General features: G+C 39.1%; 2 protein-coding genes across 4 annotated transcripts; one reads left to right on the top strand and one right to left on the bottom strand.

The window, feature by feature from the left end:
* The first annotated feature begins 1484 nt into the window (after positions 1 to 1484).
* On the top strand, positions 1485 to 9185 carry si:dkey-21c1.4 (uncharacterized serine-rich protein C215.13). Its single transcript, XM_007571214.2, has 5 exons — positions 1485 to 1681; positions 3715 to 4998; positions 5202 to 5312; positions 5864 to 5980; positions 6055 to 9185. The coding sequence occupies exons 1-5, from the start codon at positions 1672 to 1674 to the stop codon at positions 6081 to 6083; spliced, it is 1551 nt and encodes a 516-aa protein (XP_007571276.1). The 5' UTR covers positions 1485 to 1671; the 3' UTR covers positions 6084 to 9185.
* Positions 7756 to 19711, bottom strand: bicral (BICRA like chromatin remodeling complex associated protein). Of its 3 annotated transcripts, none has more exons than XM_007571185.2 (13): positions 19599 to 19711; positions 17595 to 17736; positions 15906 to 15951; positions 15595 to 15643; positions 15435 to 15500; positions 13820 to 15076; positions 13697 to 13745; positions 13557 to 13597; positions 13425 to 13447; positions 13193 to 13338; positions 12989 to 13083; positions 12572 to 12674; positions 7756 to 11307 (listed from the first exon to the last, which is right to left on the bottom strand). In XM_007571185.2, exons 3-13 carry the CDS (start codon positions 15944 to 15946, stop codon positions 10838 to 10840), a joined length of 2340 nt encoding a protein of 779 aa, XP_007571247.1. In that variant the 5' UTR covers positions 15947 to 15951; positions 17595 to 17736; positions 19599 to 19711; the 3' UTR covers positions 7756 to 10837. The 3 variants fall into 3 exon arrangements, with proteins under 3 accessions (XP_007571247.1, XP_007571254.1, XP_007571263.1); XM_007571192.2 differs by having other exon boundaries at positions 17595 to 17659; XM_007571201.2 differs by lacking the exon at positions 19599 to 19711 and adding an exon at positions 19336 to 19519 and having other exon boundaries at positions 17595 to 17659.
* Between the last annotated feature and the right edge of the window lie 775 nt (positions 19712 to 20486).

Below are 20486 nucleotides of genomic sequence, written 5' to 3'. Positions count from 1 at the left end.
TCTCTCTTTCTTAAAAAAACTAGATTTAATTCCAAGTTTTAATAAAAAGGGAAGAACTGTTTGATTGGTAGTAAAGTGTTTCGTTTTTGCTGGAACTGAGATCAGAAACGCTCCTGCTGATATAACCGAAACAAAAGATGACATCACTCTCTTTTCTAACGTTATGCGTTGGAAAAGACGCACGACGTTGTGTATTCGGAGGTTTGGGGGATTTACGCAAAGGCGGAAACAGTGAGTGTTAATCGCCCTAACACTACCAAAGGTAATGTTGAAGCTTCATGTCCAAACAGGACTTTGACTGCCTGGCCTCCCTTTTATTGCCTATACACATAAAATAGTCCACGCCTAGACACGGAAGAGTATATACCGGCTTTCTTGCCCTGTGCAAACAATACGTCAGCACGTCCGCCATATTGTAACGGGCAAGATTTCTTTAGGGACAGAAACAAGTGTGCATGGGGACGGGGTTTCCTGAGTTAACGCACTAAATTATAAATAGATACTATTATAAGCCATTTATAGTACTTTTACTTTAGTACTTGACTTGAAATGCAGCTCTTTGGACAGAAATAAAAAAAATACCTGCTGATTAAAATATGAAGTACTAAGAGACAAACATGCTCAAAATACACTTAAACTTATATAAATTCACTTCTAAATTTGCATTATGTGTTTATCTCTCTCCTTGTTTAGCTTTCTCGTTTTAATCAGAAAGCTTGCGGCATAATTTTAGATTTCTTACTGAATTTTGTAGACTTCGTTAATAGAATGTAAGTGACTGATCAAGCAGTTTGTTTTTCAAGAGGTAACTGCTTACCTTGCCAGTAAATATGTTCTTTAGAAGTTGAGTTAGCTCCTTAATTATCAAAAATCGTGAATATTATTGATTTTTACATTTATATCTTGTACGTTTTCTTTATGTATTTGGACTTTTTACCTTGGTGCATGCTCCTACATAGCTTAACTGTTGTGACACTTGCATTTCTCCACTGTGTTACAAATGTATATTTATTGGACGATGATGATAAGCCTTATTGTTTGTAAAATATTCATTAATATAAAAACACACATCCACTTCAGAAATATTTGTGTTGAAACCACACGGCATGTTCATTTTTGCTATTTGTGTCCAGTGAGCTCCACAAATAGCACTGAAATAAACACACAATTCTCTATTTAAAAATATTTTATGGAATTAGTTCATAGTAAAGTTCTGTGTTTTATTAATCAGGAGTAAAAGATTCCAGTTGTAGTCCGAGAATTTGCCACTCACAAAATGGCGGAATTCGCTCACGTATCGTTTCTTTCGGCGACCAAAGCAATCTACTGTTCTACACTTACAAATTCAAATAAAAGTTTAACCAGTTGTATAACTCGTTCATTTAATATCGAATTCTAAGCATCATTTTAATTTTGAATTATAAGACTTTAAAGTTTCTACAAAATATCTGCGTTGATCGTTTTTATTTACACTCAGGCTTCACACTTGCTACCCAAAAAGGTCTTTCCCCAACATGTTGTGAAGCCAGAATTTTAAAAACACCACTCGTGTTTAAGTGTTACATTGGCGCTGGTTAATGTTATGATAGATAGTGCTTTACAACAACAAGTGACTCCGCTGAAACTGACCCTCTTTTCATTTTGGGAGCATCCTGTTTAAAACTGCGTAAAATGAGCTCTGGTAAGTGCGTTAAAAACTGATGTAATCCACATATTTAGAGCTGTCAGTTATTAACTACATCTACAGAATGATCTGTTAACTATTTAATATAAAATTTTCGTCATCTAAAGAGACCTTGTGAGAAACGAAAAGGTCACCCCTATTTGTAACTTTGAAATAAATAAAATAGGTTAATATTATTTAAATTGTTTTTTTTATTGATGTAACTTTAAATGTTGCATTAACTTGATAAAGGCGCTAAAAACTTGTCTTTCATGGCTGACTTATCTATTCATTGGAAACATACGCTAATACAAAGTTTGGGATATTTTCCTATGAGCTGAAATGCATATTAAATGTATGTCATCAAAGTTGGCCATATATTCCAGTGGTAATTTGAATAATCTGAATTTATGAATTAAAACTAACATTACCAACAATAAAGCACAGCAAAGAATATCAATGTTTTCCACTTTTCTTGAAGAGCTACCCTCGGGTCTCTGGGGTTCTGGAGTGCAAGGTTACAGTCACACACATACACATATGTGTATGTGTACACATACACAGTTGTTCTCAAAGGTTTCCATAGCACTGCAGGACACAGTATTTGATACATAAATGTTTCCTGATGATGCTGGTGCATTGTCGTCCATGAACATGAAATGTGTTACTCACTCAGAAGCACAAGTACTGATATTACTCAAGTAGTAGCGGCTTGTGACAGTGCTATTAACGAGGTACAGGCCAGTTCTGCATTGAGTAATCACATGGCTTGTTCAGCGATAGCATGGCTGATGCATAACATTTTCCTTGACACCCCCAACATTGTTAGCGTGAATCAGCGTGAAACTGCAGTGATGCCCACCGGTTTCTTATCCTGCGCACATCTTTTGTGAATTTAAATATTCATAGTTCAGTCGAAGCTCAGCTATGAAAGATGTGATTTTTCTATCACATTGTTATGCAATTTGTGATTATACCAACTATCTGGCATTGTGGGCAGGTCTACTTGCAGGTCACCTAGCATCCACACCACTCTGGGGAAGGTCTGAAGTTACACATGCATTTTAGGTGCAGTTTCTTGCCTCGTTTAGCAGTTCCTGGTGTTGAGTTGTATTCCTCATCAGGTTCTACAGGGAGCTGAACACAGTTTGGCGTCTTCAGCATGGGTGTGGCCAAGGGCTTCCACTCCTGTGTGCCTTTCTTTGCCTCAATGAATGACACTCTATGACACTTTATGTCTAAGTTCTGTAGACAGTTTTCCTCCTTGGGCATCCAGTTACACCAACAAGGCTTCCAATGGCCAGGTACGGTTCATCAATTGTTGGCTGACAGCAGAGAACTGTTTAAATACAAATAGCCATTGACCCAGAACACATGGTGGTTGATTCATTGATGAGGCACAGAAAAGCATGTTATGTAATAAATGCTGAGCAATGAACAGTTGAATAGGTGCACTAAGAAAAGCTAAAATTGAGTTCACCTGCAGTGACGATAATGCATTTTAGGTGCAGTCTGAAATTTGATCAGGAAGCGGAATATCTCTCACATTTGTGAACAGTGAATATGGAAGCTTGTTTCATGAAAAGAAAGAATTTATGTCTCCTAAATATGAAGATGCATTTAATAATTTGGACTTAATTAAGGTATTTTACCAAAAAGATAGGAAAAGTAACCTTTATTCATTTTGGACCCTCATATTAAGCTTTATGATACTGACAACTGAGAGTTCTGGCAGGACAAGGATCCCGGCCACATAGAAACTAACGTTGGATCAGACAAGTTAAGAATAACCAGGAAACCTGCCATTTCTGCTATTAAAAGGATCAAATATCCACACAAATTACACCAAATGCTCATTGAAGGCTATAACTTTCAAAGGGACATTTAACCGAATGCAAGTAGTGTATTATTACAATATTTGAGCCTGTATTTCAAAGTTTGATCAGTCCAAATTAATGACATCCACACTCATGATGAGTGAATATACATGTGTTACTTTGACTCTGCACTTACCTCAAACATCTTCTCACTGTTATTCATTCTGCCCACAGAGGTCTGTCCATTCTGTGGAAAAACTTACAAAAGGTTGAAGAGTCACCTTCCACACTGCAAGGCGGCAGCGAGCTCTAGAGCACCTCCAACCACACAGGATGTTGCAGCCACTCAGAAACCTGCTTCCCATCCGGCTGCAGCGGTTTTCAGAACAACCTCAAAGGGAAAGAAGAGCGAGCAGATGTCCTCCGTGGCAACGTATCTACCATCAGAGAGGAGCAAAAAAGGTTCAGTGGCATCATTAAAACCAGTGCACTCAGCAACACCAGATGGCTCATCTCCATCGTCAGTTATTGCATCGAGCTCAACAACCTCAAAGAAGAAGAAGAAACAGTCCCTGGGTGATCAAATCATTACAACGGCCCCGTCTACCTTCTCACCTTCTCCACTGTCCTCTACTTTGTCCAAGCCAAAGAAGAAGAGTCTCCGTGCTTTGATAGAAGCAGCAAAATCTGAGCATATTGCGAAGGAAACTCTAACGGGAAACAGGTCAGCCTCAGAAGATTTAAGTCTGAGTAGAACCAGTGACCAAACAGAGGCCAAAGCAGTTCCAGACTCTTTTAATGACATCAGTGTTGCTTCAGCGCTTGCAGAAACTAAAGCTAACAAAGAACCAAAGGTGAAGGATGTTCTTTTGACAACCGAGTATACCTCTGACTTCCTGGACTCTACTGTGAATAAAAATAATGTCAAGTACTCTGATTGGGGGAATGAGGGGCCTGTGGAGCCAGGAAATGATCACCAGATGAGAGTCACCCTGCAAGATGTTAAAGCCACACTAGGCAGAGCTGCCAGCCACCGGCAGTCCAGTTGGCCGAGCGTCCTGAGCCGCATCGCAGCAGCTGACAGCCTGAACAGTGAAATCAGGCTGGACACTGATCTCGGTCTGATCCCGCTTCCAGCGGAGAGCCAAAAACACGCCGTAAACTATTTGGCGACACCCACAACTCAGTCAGATAAGCAGCTCGGCAACAGAAAACAACCGAAAGAGCTACAACTGTTTCAGAAAATCTCAACCCAACTCAACCCAACTCAACAAGATACTGATCGTCAGCTGGAGCCAGCTTCAGCATGTGCAAGAGTACAGCGTGGTACAAGTTCCTCCATCTTAAATGAGAGCCTGAAAGTGGACCCTCACAGAGGACTGCTCTCAGTCTTTGCATCCCCCCACCTGCTCTCCAGCCACAATATCCATCCTGCTGAAACACAGAGTTTGCCTGGGATGGCCGAAGATTTCCAGCTCCTCACCGGGAAGAGAAACATCGCCGAAAAGCCAACTGAAGGTCGGTGTTCCAGGAACCAGGGCCAGGTCTCGTTATTGAGGGTCTAACATTGAACACTAGAAACATTGAAGCTGCATTTTAGATAACTCCGCGTCAGCAATTGTGCCTTCTGTTCAACTTGCGTCTGTAATTTCTGACTCCCTAAGCTGTCCCAAACCAGTGTCGTGAGGGAGATTTAGTTTTCCTCTTTTTGTGAAATGCAGGACTGCCGACACAGCTGAGTTTGGACCAGGTGAGACTGAGGGAGCTGCCCAATTGGCTGGCCAGCAGAACGCCCAGGCGGCCCAGAGATGTTGTAGAAATGGTGCAGAGAGGTCAGGGCCGTACACATCTAGTTCAGTCACGAATAAAATAATTAAACCTGTTGCTGAAAATATTTTTTTGTTTTGAAAATTGTTTATGGAATTTCGTGTACATAACTTTCACATCTTCTCACAGAATAGAATTTTTTTTTTTTTTTTTTTTTTTACTGCACTTTATGCAGAATCCTGTGAAACCACCTTGCCAATTAAAACAACATATTATTTGGAGCCATTTTTGTTTTTTTGTTATTATCCAAAGTCACAACTGGCTTTGGATAAGTGTCTGTATTTGTAGGTCAACTCTTACTAACTTTGGCTAAAAATTATAAAATGATGGTTATAAATATAATAGCAAATGCATTATATTCAGTTTGTTCATGGGATAATTGCATTTAATTTCCACAACAGAATGACATTAGAAGTGTCTGTATTTGTATATACTTTTTTAAAATCTGTTTTTCTTGCTATTAAGTTGGAAACAATGTGCTTTTTGTTTCCAACAAATTTCAGCATCCTATAGAGGAAAATGTGTTCATCAGCTTTTTGCTCGTTGTTCCTTTCAGGCTGGCTGTGGTATTACAGACGGTACATTGATGTAAAGAAAGGCGGCGTCGGCGGACTGGGCATGCTGCTGGCAGGATACTGTGTGCTCAGCTACATCTGGAGTTACCCCCATATAAGTGAGTGTGATCGGTGTCGGTGCCTTCTTATAAAATGTGGATGTGCTAATTCGTCCATATTCTTGTCTCCTCAGAGTTAAGTCGTTGGAGGAAGTATCACTAACGCAAAACGAAGGATTTAAGACAATCGTGACTGTTGGGAAAAGCAGGAAGTGTACATTTGAGTCTCTGCAACTATGAATTTGACTGGATTTATATTTAACTTGTGACTGATGTAAGAAGAGATTTTTTATTTCAACTTGTAGTTGAACAGACTCCTATTGATCAGACAGCATAAGGCAGCTGCTTGTGAATGTAGCTTAAGTGAAATGTGGAGGAAAGCGAATACATTTGCCATCTATACTTTCTGGCTGAAGGCAATGAAGTTTGTTTTTGCATTTTTTAAACAGGTTTTTATTAATACTTTATTTAACTGAGTAAGTTTGTTGAGAACCGCTTTAAGATGATGAGCTGCCCAGCCTGGCCTAGAGTCAACACCAAAGGGAATCTGTACAAAAACTCATTAAACAGTCTTAGAAAACAATATTTTTCAAACACAGTATATGTAATAAATCCAAGGAAACTTCCTAAAGCAATTTAAATTTCTAAAAGTAATTTTCTTAAAGTCATTTTAATGTGATTTGAGAAAGACAGTTCACTTTTTGAGATAACAGGGTGAATTAGTTTGAGTTTCATCCAACCATTTTAAAGACACTGAAGCATTTGAAGCATTGTGTTGTATTTGAAATAAATATATTAATAACTTATCTAAATTGTTTAAACTTTACCTTGTGAAATAATTATGTAATTTTACAGTTTTGGGAAAAACACAAGAATGATGTATCAGTTTTTTAAGATAATTGTAAACCAAGAAAATAATTTTGAAATCTTTATTTCCAAAATACTTCCTTGTGTTATTAAGAAATCTTGTTGTCTTTATGCTAAAATAAGAAAAATATAAGCATAACCTGAAGGCTATCAAAGCAACCTGTGTTCCCATTACATTTCAGCAAACGGGAGAACAAATCAAGGAGTATGCACACTTTCCAGTAGGCCAGCAGGACAAAGCTAAGATTTCTGTAATTCCTTTAAAAGTTTTTAAATATATTACATTTTAAGTACAATATTAGCATGTGACAAAACTAGCTACAGTTTTGTCACAGTTTAGTGCTTGAAATTTTGCGGGACTTTTTATGCTGACAGTCCACTAATGTTAACTGCTGCGTTATGGTACTTTGATAGAAATGGCTTCAAAATCGCAAGATATTTTAAGTGTGCAAGTTTTAAGCAGGAATTATTTAGGAAACCTGAACTGTGAATTTATTTCGTTTTTTTGTTTTGTTTGTTTTTTTTAAATCTAAGTATGACTGTTGTAAATATTATCCTGCCTCATGTCAATAAGAAAAGCGTCCAGAACTTATTTATTTTTGCCAATTGTGCCTGTGGAACATCCTGCTCTCCACCAGATGTCACTGTTGAGTCGTTGCTAAAAGCAAAGAGCTTCAGCGTCATGAAGCAGGGTTTTTCCTCACTCGTTTGTGCAAATGCATGATCAGATTAAATGCAACCAACAGATTTTGACTCAATAAAGACTAACATATACCATAAACATGCTGACCTAATAATACACAAACAGATTCCATTTAAATGTCAAATACATTTTTTTGCTTGCAAAGCTTCCCTTGTCACTTGGTGTGATTATGCATGCTCAGTCCATCAGTACCAGTCTGCAAACTCTCACAGAATAGCAATGGCGGGGGGAAACAGAGGAGGCTTCTCAGTCAGACTGGATCTGCTTTTGTTGTGTTCAAAATGAATTTATTGTTGAGTCTCCTCACTGCTGTAGTGAACACACGTTAGCTACAAATGAGGAAATGACAGCCATTTGTTATAACTACGTTTCCTGACATCTGGCCTCTCAGCCAACACAATAAAAAAAAAATAATTTTCAGTCTTGTGTTTTCTTGTTTTCATGAAACAATATTTGTTTTTTTTTTATCCATACAAAATTATAAATATTTTATGTTTAACTTTTTCTTTTCTTCGTACAAAAGCAAACAATACAAATCAAGTGAGATAAACCAACAGCAAGAAATGGATGAAAAAACAAGAAACTGCAGTAAAGAAGTGAAGGGGGAGAGAGAGAGAGAGAGAGAGAGAGCACAGTATGTTCCCACCAGAGCCCGTGACATGCATCCAGATATTGATGTTTCTCCAGCGTACGCTGCTCTGTCAAAGCACAACGTTACTATGGACGTATGTGATGTAGAGGCACAAAATCTCTCCTTCTCTCAAATAGAAAGTTTTCTCCGTGCGGTCGCTGCTAGAAGATGTCCGCAAGGGTTCAGGCAGATACAAGCAGGCTGCGATGGTCACTGGCACTCAAAAGGAGAAAAATAAAATAAAATAAAATAATCCCTATCAACCCTGCTCAAAAAGGCCTTTTAAGTCTGCTCCAGGAGGACAGCAAGCGTTATTTGTAAAACCAGGGGGATCAAAAGCAGTGCTGTCCAGAATCATTAACCTTTGGTCGTGAAAGCAGTCTCGGTGCAGGTTTGTTTTTAAAAAGGTCATTTCAAAACAAAAGTAAAGATTAATCATCAACTAAACATGAGTTTTAGATTTGAAATGATATAAGAACAACTTAAAATCAGGACATATAGCTTTAAAGAAAATTGTGGTTTGTTTTTATTCGTCCAGAATTGAATAGATCTCAGTGGGGTATTGTGGAGAAGACCACTCAGGTTCTGGTCATTTTTAACCTTTGCCATTTGTTTTGGGTACAGAATAAAGCAGGAAACTTCTACTCTGGGTTTTTAAGTGATTTTAAGCTGCTGGGAATATGGTAATGCGGCTCTAATAAAGAATATCTACCATCAGGAAGTCGGTTTAAGAGATTTTGATTGGATCAGGAGTCATAATCTTTCATGTTTTATAAAAGCCGACTGGAATCGATAGAAAAACTGCAATAAAACATGACTATAGACATGACTATAGACAATTTGTGTCTGTGACCTGGCAAAGGGGCAAACTGACCATAGCTGACTATTCTGCTTCCAACTTTATTTTTGGTTGTATTGCTGAGAGGGAAAGTAGAGGAAACCGGAGAACTGCTAGTGAGCGAGTGAAACATGAAGCAAATAGCGAGGCGAGCTACCTGAAAACAGTCATAACCACAGTGTGGAAACACAGATAAAACACACACAAATATCCTGGTAGACAGCATAAAAAATAAAAAAAATAAAAAAATCAGGCAGATATGATCAATGTACAACTGCATCCAGAAGGCAGACTTTTAAACTGGCGAACACATAAACAACTCATAAAAGAACCAACAACAGAACAGAATATATATATATATATATATATATCTCAACACATCTTCCTCAATCTCAGGATGTATCTTCACTTGTTTTGAAATGCTAACAAAAAGTGTCTGAGTGGAAGGTTTGAACTGTGTTTGAGTCAGGATTTGAAAACCATTAAGGTACAGAAGAGGCTTGATAGAAAGATACTAAAAACTAAAGAACACAGCCGAGTACAGCAACACCAGTTGACAAGTTTGATTGATTTCTTTTAGTGTGATTTAGAGGTTCTTCTCAGAGGCAGCTGAAGGCAGGGGGAACAAAAGGGAATTTGGTTCTGCTCCTAAAGTTCACATACAAGTACATCTCAATAAGTCAGAATACCACTGAAAAGTGGGTGTATTTCAGTCATTCAGTTCAAAAACTGACACATATCCATTGCACACAAAGTGATATATTTCAAGTGTTTATTTCGGATAATTTTGATGATTCTGACATACAGCTAATGGAAACCCTTTCTTAGAATGTGTGAATATTAGATGAGACCAATAAAAACCCAGCCATGGGGAAGACTGCTGACCTCAGGATGGCATGTCACAAAAAAACCCCAACTAACTTCTAAAGAAGCTGGCTGTCAAGAGTTCTGAATACATGCATATTAATGGAAAGTTTAGTGGAAGGAAAAAGTACAGGAATCACAGCAACTTTGAGAAGACAATGGACAGTGGCTGCAGTCGCTGCTTCAAGAACCACCAGAGAAACTGACATCTGAGATTTTATTTGATGTAAACCGTAATCATCAAAATAACATAAATACTTAAAATATATCACTTTAAGTGCAATGAATGTGTATGTATTTCACTTTTTGAGTTTAATTGCGAAATTAAATTAACAGATGCACATTAGTGCTGGTTAATAATGTGGGTCTAACGTTGATGTAAAAACCCTGAAAATATGGTGTGTTCAGTGCAAATTTCTACATGAATCTGTCTCTATACTGAGGTTATCTCAAAGGGAAACTTAACACAGAAACACCCTGCTCAAGCTTTTAAGGAATCATGAACACGGGAAGGGAGTAATTATTTCTGAATAGAACTTCTTTGTGTAAACACTTTTCACATAAAAACCTAGAGTCAGGCACAGAGCCGCCACCTCGTCATCCGCCCATGTGTTTGGGGGAAAATTAAATGGCACAAGCTGTTAAATGTGTGAAGATAGGAACGCTCCTGCATTCAAAAGTTTCAAATAAAGATTTTTAAATCAACACACAATTTTTTTTCTTCTGCTTCTTTTTTTTTTTTTTTGCATCTGTTATTCTGCTTCATTGCACACATTCCCGGATCTTTTTAAGTGCCCGACTACACCTTTGATGCTTCGCAGACGTAATGCCTCTAAAACCTTCCGACGCAAACTACACAAATGCTACATGGCTGCGTGTCGCTAGAGTAAACCTTTCTCCACACTGGAGTTTGACAAAAAAAAATAAAAAATAAAATAAAATAGAATAAAATACACATGTACCTACAAACAAAACAAAAATCATACATATTAGGGATGATATGGAGAATCCGTCTTAACATTCGAGGATGCTGTTGACTGCCGCCTCTAACGCAGAATCTGTGTCCGGGTGAGGGGGTGAGGCGAGCTGGGGCGAGTACTGAGGTTGGGACGAGAGGTGGGCCGACACCTGGGAGTGAGTCTGTCCTCCTGCAGCTGCTGCAAAAGGCGAGCGTTTACCTTGCGCGTAACTGTTGGCAGCGTCAGGGCTGTTGCCGGCGCTGCCCGACCCGAAGCTCTGCTGCGGTCTCTTCAGTTCCAAAACCTTCTGGTTATCTAGGTGTGGCGGGTGGAGTCTGTCTGAGGGAAGTGCTCCTGCAACCCCGCCCCCTCCCGGGTCTCCAAACCCGGGCTGGAAGTCTGTTCTGTGCTCTGGCTCCGCAGAGCCTTGTTCTGACTGGTCGCAAGTGTTCTCCGACGGAGAGGGAAGGGGATCTTGGAAAACTTTGGATTTCGCTCCACAGCAGAATTCCTCAAGGAAGCCATCTTGGAACAAAACAGAGGAAAGTGGGGGTTACATAGAATTATTTTTGTTGAAAAGTAAAAGGGGGTAATTCAGATGTTTTTTTTCCAAGTGTGGTTCTGCGAAAAGGTAAGCGAAAAGGTAAAAGGTAAGCAGTTAGTATCCCACCTGCAATATTGCCACCTTCCTAAGTCATTTGTTTTGGTCTAAAAGATCTTTGAAAAAAAAAATCTTGTTTGGCGAAAAACAATCATCATTTTAGGAAGGCGATGTTATAAAACTCTTGGCAGCTTCATTTAACTGGTTGTTGCTGGAGGCTGAAATTAACGACTAGTCTGATGGGAAACGAGACAAAAGCGGTCTTGTTCCACCATAAAAACAACTTCAACCTCAAAAATCTCACATCTGTTTATGTTGAAACTTCAATGCATTTCCTCAACAACTGAAGAATTACAATACAAAATAGCAACATGAATGCAATTATTTTTAATGTGTTCTCTCACAATCTAAAAGTTTTAAAATGGGAATTAATGGAAATCAGGGAGTTTCGAGGTGACTGCTTGGTTCTAATAAACAACTTTGCAGAGACAATGACCAAATTTGGTGTGGAGTCAGATGCATTTTCACCCAACCTGACCAAACATTTCCCCGAGGAATAAAACTTGAACAAAGGGAGATAAAAAGTCGTCTGTCTGATCCTCATAACCCTTTACGCCATCTGAGCTTTAATCCTTAAGGGAAAAGTTCATCTCATCTACATGGAAATGCTTCAGAATCCATGAAGGAATCTGTCCAAGGTTACTTGCTCAGAATAAGGTTCACTAAAGCTGACCTTAAAACTTGCTTCTTGTGTTGATCCAAGTTGTTTGCTACTGTTTTCACCTTCTAGCCTCAATCCTTACTGACCCCAAGTGATCTGGATGTTCACTAACCAGGAAATAATAGCCTACCTTTTGTAATCCTGTAATTTTTTAATAGACTAGTATAGTTATTAAAAAAAAAAAAGAAATGCACTTCTTGGTATGTATTGTAAACAGCGTTTACATATGACATTATGACTTTTTTCAGACTGGAAGTACTTAGGAATACTTTTTGTCTCAGTTGTCAGCTTCAGCTTCCCAGCACAATTTATCTGGATTTACACAAAATGAAGACCCAAAGAGATTTATCTGCCGTAGGTAACATATTAACTGCTTAACCCTCAACTCAGCCTGATTTCAAAATTACAAACATGTCCATTTAATCTTAAAATGGCCATTTTGCATTTTCTGGTTTTTAAGTGTCTACCTGGATCCACTAGCACCATGCGTTTGTCCTGTGTCAGGTTGCTGCGCTCCTCTTGGTTGAAGGTCCTGTCGATCATCACCATTTCTGATGAAGGGCTGGAACGCTGCAAACAAAAGAGGCCAAATGACTTTTAAAAACTGAATTTGATCTGGAAGAAATCCAAAGTTAAGCTAAAGCACCCCAATTATCCTCTAAATTCATCAATTCTGTAAAATGTCCAAGGAAGCACAATGATAAGGTGTGCAGAAAAGTTAGAGGGCCACAAAATCCCCCAAAAATCTTTGATACTTTACAAACAACAATATTCTATTCTATTGTATAATTTAAAGTCCAATAAAAACAAAATTAAATAATGCCTGTGATCAGCTTTTATTTGTCTTAATTCCAGCTCAACAGCAAATTTGCGCATGTACTTACCTCAGCCTCCACCATCAGCAGTCGTCTGTATTTATTGACCATCGTCTGGGTCTTTGTCACCACCTGAGTCGCAACGTCCTCGAATTCGTCATCCACTGGGAATTTTCAAGCACATAGCACGTAGCTAATCTCAGTTTTCCTTGCCGACATGAAGTGAAGTCTGTCTTTTTTTTGTTGTTGTTGTTGTTTTTTTCACAACTTTACCTTGCGAGAACTCGTCCTGACATGGCGGAGCGCCCTGGAACACGTGGTAAGGGAGTAGTCTTTGCAACGCGTCTTCAACTGATGTGAACTTTCGTCGATTTGGGTTCTGAACTCCGGCGTGATCCCTCCTCAGCTGATGAAGAACCCTTTTGAATTTGGGAAAAAAAAATGCAAACTTCAGACACCAACAGGTCTTAACAAAACCTGCATATCACAGTGTGTGAAAACTCACTGTTCTGTCCTCGTTAGCCTTTTCTATGAAGACAAAAAAAAAAAAATAGAAAAAGAAAAATCATGCATGTGTTGTTAGATCATCTCCACATTAAGATTAAAGACATTTATATAAAATCACTATTGAACATACCTCAGAGTTTAGCGTTAAATCTTGCGTTATGGTTTTCAGGGCTAAGGTAGACAAATAAAAAAATGAGTTTGAATTTTAACAGAAATGACTTCAAAATGCATTTAAAAAAATAGCGCCATAAGGCAGATAGTGTTAATTACCATGGATGTTGCTGGCCTGCGCCTGTTTGAATGCAGGTGATAAGGAATTCTGCAGAGAAAAGTCAGGTTCATCAAATAAGAGTTAAAAACAAAGAGAAAATAATTGATATTTGACAACTATACCTGTCTAAAATCTTTTTGTTCCTGTGTCACATTGCTGGGTAAAGGAGACAGAGAAGTGCAGTTCTGGGTTTGAGTCACTAGAAGGCGCTGCACTGGGCAAGAGGAAGCCTGGCCTTGACCCCCGATCGACCCGACCAGAGTCAGACGCCCAGGAGCGCAGGACGTTTGTACGGGTGTGGAGCTCGCACAGGAAACTCCCGTCCACGTCTGAGTCATGGTCCCTACAACCTGAGTCCCACTTACTACTCCATGGTTTAGGATTAGCTGACTTCCTGATGCAGAGAAGTTCTGCCCTGGTGCAATCTGCACTGTGGGTTGGTTGGCAATTAGGGTGCTTGAGCTGGGATTGGCAGAGCCATTGTGGATGGCGTTGGACGGAGTAAGTGTCAAAGAGTTGGGTAGTAAGAATTGTCCTTGTGATATATTTGTCTGGGCCTGCATTTGTTGCTGGTCCATTGGTGGTTGCACAACTATTGAACCATTAGCTGTATACTGTCCTCCAGGAGTAACAGTGTTAGCGTTCACAACACTACTCAGGGTAGAGGGAGTGGGTTGAAGACCAAGGCTGAAGACAGTCTGAGATGCAGCTTGAGAGGGTTTAGGCTGGATTGGTCTAACGATAGCCTGGGTCCCTCCAGGTCCTCGCTGAATTATGATGTTTTGAAGGGGGATGTTTTTGAAAGGTAAGCCCACCTGCCCTTGGGTTGGGGCAAAGACCTGCCCCCCTGCTGCAGTCACCGCTGGAGCAACAGGCACTCCTGGCCTTAGAACAATCTGAGGAGTTCTTTCCAAGCTGCTCAGAGTCATTACACCTCCACTTGCCCCAAACGAGCCCAAGACCTGGATATGCTGGGTAGAGCCATTAGCCAGTGGAGGTACTCCTTGCAGTACCTGGCCTGCTGGGAACGCAGCTGTCCCAGTGGTTACCACACCCACTCCTCCTCCATAACCCCCAGAGACCAGCTGGGAGGAGAAGGGAACTGGAGCTTGCACCAGATTTGGAGCTGGCTGGCAGTCCAACATGGCCTCCTGGGCCAAAGTCTGCTCCGTAATGTCAGCTTCCAATAGAGACTTCTGGAGAATGTCAAACGGCTGATCCTCTGCACCAAGGTCCACCCCCTCAGGGGAGCTCCCAGTCCCCAGCTCATCCTCGATAAAAGAGAGGCTACTAGAGAGGTGGAGGCCTCCTCCAGCAGGATCCTCCACAAATTCACCCATCGAAGAAGAGCCATCCTTGAGGCCAGTGTTGCAGCCAGTCTGAAGGAAACATTAAAAGTGTTGGTATTATTGTATATTTAATTTTAAATACCTTTCATTTATTCGTGAAAAAATGTGTTTTTCATACAACTGTCAAAATAATTTCTTCTTGTACAAGACAATCCTGAACTAGAAAGAAAATTGGTATTTGAAGATTTGTCATTAATAATGGTGCAATAAAGTTAAATCATGGCTTGTATGTATGGTGCAACAGAATTTTCAAGCATATAGTAAAAACCTGATAATTAATTGCAATGTAAGGCCACAAAATTCATTCTTTCAACTGCAACCACTTTTATAATTCTTGTTTGAATCATGATTGTATTTTACTTTGGTGGAAGTATACATATATACTCACTGTCTCGTTAGTGAAAAAAGATCCATCTGACCCATAAGCTGCATTTGCCACGTCATCTTCTCCAATCTATCGAAAAAAAGAAAAACACTTAAATTACCAGTCTGCTGATTTTTTATAAAATATGTAAATGGTTGAAAATGTTCAGCAAAATGCAACTTACAGACTTGCTATTACTGCCGTGCAGATAATCATTCAACGCTTCCACATCTCTGAAAATGATGAAGGGAGAATTAAATAAACAGGCAAAATTAAATTAAATAAACAGGCAAAATTAAATTGTTTACATTTGTGAATCACATAATAATTGGTGAAAACTTTTTTTTTTCTTTTCCCAAAAATCTTGTTAGGGCTTTAGGCTAACTACATTAATTTAAGAGAAGAGATCAGTATAAACTTTATAAACTTTAGTGTAAGCATTTTGTGCATTGATTTTGTATCACTTTAGGAAGGAAAAACAGGTGTTTCTTTTACCCTAAAATATCCAGAAGACGGCGATCGTCTTCATCATCCATGACACCTGAAATGGTATGAAGTAAAAACGTGAGGTTTTTTTTTATGCCGGTATGTGTATACTGGAAGACATACTACCATATACTAGTCACTTCTCATTCCTCTGTGATTAGCATAAGCTAATCACAGAGTTGAATGACATGATCATTTGTGGTTTTTGACTTTTTATGTGGACCATTCATTTTTCAAGGTGGAATGATTACGCAATTAACAACTGCAATGACGTATGAGCCAAAATTACATGCATCATCTTGAATAATGGATTCTCTTCAGTTCGCACAGTATATAAATTATGCAAACAGGCATAGATGAACACACAATCTCAATATTATTTGTTTAAATGTTCCTTAGCAAGTTGCACCTCCAACACATGCATCTATAAAATAAAAAAGCGTGTTTGAATTATGGTTGTATTTCACTTAGGTAAAAAGAAATGTTCTTCCAGACATGACATTAAACCACTCTTCTTGGCAGAATTGACAGAGTTCATTTAAATTGGTTGGTAGAAAAGAACATTATGAGCATTTTAAATTCCAATGTTGCAATTAATCTCCATTATTCAACTTTACTGTCACAGTTCTTCAAGTCCAGATATTGTGTAGAGGAAGTGAAACACTGCAATTAGGAACTTTACACATTTAAGGTGTCATAGCAGAGCACTTGAGAAGTGATATACTATCAAACATTGTATTTTGACAGCCTTTTGTGGCTGCAATATTGCACATAAAATTTGCATTGGCTTGACGATTGTAATTTAGTACATTGCTACAATCTTTTGCTAAGACTGATGTAAGTTTTGGTAGAGACTGATAGCTTATTGATAGCCTGAAATATACCTTTGTAAATAAGATTTGATGTTTTTAGCATTTTAGTCCTGATGAAAGAAAACTGTATAAAGGTTTGAACTACCTAAATGTTAATCTTAGAGGATACTGAAGAACTATGGAGCTATGTTCATCAGCTTTGAGTAAAGCACCAGTACCACTGGAAGCAAAACACCAACAGCATGGCATTACCACAACAGAAAGACTCATCTTGACTTGATCAAACATTTTGTCCCATCATTGCATACACATAAGTTATTATTTATATTGTCTGACAATATAACTTCTCTCCAGAAAACAGTTTGAACCGATAGTTATAAAATCTGCATTTTTTTTTTTTTTTTTAAAAACTACAAATTTTCTTAAAAAGCAAGTAGATTTTCTGAATGCATATAAATCTACTGCTCTCTTTTCTGGGTCGTCACTGAGCTTCTTGAACCTTATCATTGAATTAACCCCTTAACTGTCACAATGACACTGGTGTCCTCCTATTGACTTGTGTTTTGAGAGTGGCAGTTATGGGGTTTTTAACATTGGTCAATCTAATGGGTGCCGTACTGAGGCTTTGCCACATTAAAATGCATTCCAGAACCATTATGACCACTCTAAAAAGTTTCAGGCTAAATAATGTATGTACATATTGCTGTATGTATCATTTTGACTCAGCTTGGACAAGTAACTTGTTTTCATAGCAGCTGTTGTAGGAACATTCCAACATGAAAGAATGGTCACAATAAACCTTTAAAAGCCCAGAGTAAATATAACAATCATGCTGATGTTGGCATTCTGTACAGTGTGATGATGATAGTAGGGGCATGTAACTCACAAGATGTCCACCAGGAAGCATGGATTCAGTCATGTAACAGCCTTATTCGCTTGTAACAGGCTGGGCTGCAGTGTGAAAAACTGTTTTTAGTACATTTACAAGGTTGTTGGCCAGGGTTATTGCAAATAGTGAGTATGGCAACCTGTAACACACATTTAGAGGGTGAAATAAGGCAGTGGAAGGGGACATTTGTTATTCAGTACACAAGTGAAGAACAGGAAGGCTTTCACCACTCCTACAAATGCTTTTGACACACAGACTCTCTCCCATTACTCTTCTCTGCTGCCCTTCACTGATTATAAATTGTGCTTTGCAGTGTAAAAACTTACATTCAGGTGCAAATGCTGACTTAATATACACATTATACAGGGATTTGTATTTCAATATACAGCTGAATGGCTTTATGTATCAGCCAGAATTGGTGTGCTGTAATATTTGGAGTATTTGAATAATTCTATGGAAGAACTCTGTAAAAGAGTGTCAGGAAAGCAAACCCCCTGAAGCACTGTGGAAAAAGCAGGAAAGACTTTATTCTGATCAGTTATTGTAAGAGTTTGCTGATTGTGTGGGCATGTGTGGAAGCAACTGCAGCACTACAAAATGGCTGTACCACACCATGGGGCTGTCTTTGTAGCCGCACCACGCTCAGCCACCATCTTTGATTCTGGGTGAACAAAGACCGAGTGGGAAACTGTACCAAAAACTAAGAATTGTTTGCTAAATTATGAGTGAATACAAGGGGGAAAAAAACACGCCAAAGTTAAGCTTTTACCCCTCTAGACAACTTCGACTATTTTGTTGCTAAAAGGCGACGATTATAGCATAGAAACGGAAAACAAACACTTAAAGGGCTATACATTAGATATTATTAATTTACTAGATTTAAATATGGGAAGCTAGTGAGAAAAAAACGGTAATATTTTTTACTTAAGAAAGCCAATTATTAGGTTAACAGCTGTCTCTGTTCTTATGTTTAACCAAAATTAAGCTAGTGTCATAAAAACAAGATGAGGTTGGAAGTCCATTTCCAGTTAAAAACAATTGTCGTTACCACCCTGAACTAAATCTTTTTGATTCAGGTGTTGAACAGGTTTTGAAATGAAACGTTAACAAATATGAGCATTCCTATGCGGGGTTTTTAAACGTTTTGTTGTAGTCTAGTGCGGATATTTCCGAAAATCCGTCCTAGCATGTAGGTAACACCGCAGAAAAAAACTGCTTTGAGTCCGAGCTTCTTTGGTTACCGTTTAAACGCTGGTGTTTTTAAATAAAGCGGTTGCTGAGAAGTTGAGTTTGTAGGTTTAAATCCCCCCACAAAATAAACCGAATCTAGAAAAAGATAATCGCATTGAAGCAGGACAAAACGCCCGTTCGTCTCTGACGCATTTTCTTTCCCTGCTCCGAGAGGGGGAAGCCTTCATTTGCCCTCGATGCTTGGCTCACCCGCCAGCACGGGAAAAAACACAACACCGTCACTTTTGTGCCGAGCGGAGAGGTTTCTTTTCGGGCGTTAGAACAGGTTTCACCCCCGGTTGGGTCGCTCTTCAGTCTCGGACGCCGCATTTTCAGCTTCAACCCTCGGCCTGTTCTTGCTGTCAGGTTAGCTAGCCGCAATGTCGTCGACGCCTGTTTTGAAACCGTCAGCTGGAATTCGCTGGAAAGGCTAAAGGACTAAACCGCGTTGAGCCATAAATATTTATCCCGATTAGCATAACATAAAGACGACTGAAAAGAGGCAAACCCTTTACTCCTGTCTCACTCCTCTTGAAACCCAATATCTCCATTTGGCAACTTTTAATTTGCTCCCCCCTCCTTCTCCTCCTCCTCCTTCTTCTCCCTCTCCCACTCATATATTTTTCTCACTGTCCCTGTTCTGTCTCGGATAGATTTTTCTCTCCGCTCAAACTCTCTTCCCTCCCTGAAGGAAGGGAGGAAGGAGCCTGTGTGTGTTTTTTCCTTGAAATTTTTATCACAAAATTATAATACACTCAAAGGGGAACTCACCGTCATGAAAAAGCAGTGTCTTGTCAACGGGGTTTCCTCGCCATCACCGCACGGGTCGCTGGGGTAATGCATACAGCGAAATCAGCGGAGCTCAACGACACCAAACGACCCCACATATTTCTACGGGAAATATACAAACACTGATATTTTATTTATAAAAAGTAACGTTACATCAAGTTGTATTTTTTATATCATATATTTCATACGCCAGTGAATAAAAGACATATACTTTATCATGACCAACAGTAGAGGGCGGTCCTGTGTTTACCACACCTTGACGTTCCTCAGGTATGAACATGTGATCCAACTTCAGCAAAACCAGGCCAAATTTAAAGTTTTATTTCCATTTGATATCTTCCATTACTTAGGCTATTTAATGTTTGGTTTAAAAACACACACACACACACACACACACACACACACACACACACACACACACACACAAACAAAGGGTTATTGTGTCCAACTATAAGATTATAAAATAGCTGAAGATGTAAAACCTTGCATATTCAATGCAGTTAGAAAATACTATATTTATCTCAAAGGAAAATTAAATATTGTTATAACTTATATAATCCAAGTATCTTCAGAGTCGCAGTAGGGATCTCCAGTAGCAATCAGTGTTGCTACTGGAGTCTCAAGAAGCCTCTGACTGAAATACGTTGCTGTATGACTGCAACAGCTCTGCTCAACAGCACTGTTAATCCATCGTATCTGCTTTAGCTTTTCCTCTTTAAATTTATGTCTGACCATATAGTTAGAAAGCTGGGTAGATAACTGTTGAAGTCAGGGATATGATATGACCCTTACCCATTATGGAAGAGAAGGTTTGAACTTCCTCCTTTTGTATCTGCTCTTTGATCCTGCTCTGCATCCATGAAGAGCATC

This window comes from Poecilia formosa, unplaced genomic scaffold (genome assembly GCF_000485575.1).
Source record: "Poecilia formosa unplaced genomic scaffold, Poecilia_formosa-5.1.2 Scaffold7, whole genome shotgun sequence".
Lineage (NCBI taxonomy): Eukaryota > Metazoa > Chordata > Actinopteri > Cyprinodontiformes > Poeciliidae > Poecilia > Poecilia formosa.
This window is presented reverse-complemented; position numbering and strand designations above follow the sequence as displayed.

Coding starts and splice junctions, on each gene's coding strand:
- si:dkey-21c1.4 (XM_007571214.2), top strand. Junction 4,999..5,201: donor CGCCGAAAAGCCAACTGAAG/GTCGGTGTTCCA, acceptor TGTGAAATGCAG/GACTGCCGACACAGCTGAGT. Junction 5,313..5,863: donor TGTAGAAATGGTGCAGAGAG/GTCAGGGCCGTA, acceptor TGTTCCTTTCAG/GCTGGCTGTGGTATTACAGA.
- bicral (XM_007571185.2), bottom strand. CDS start 15,946: ATGGATGATGAAGACGATCGCCGTCTTCTGGATATTTTAGG. Junction 13,598..13,696: donor GCAGGCCAGCAACATCCATG/GTAATTAACACT, acceptor TGTCTACCTTAG/CCCTGAAAACCATAACGCAA. Junction 13,084..13,192: donor TCAGGACGAGTTCTCGCAAG/GTAAAGTTGTGA, acceptor GAAAATTCCCAG/TGGATGACGAATTCGAGGAC.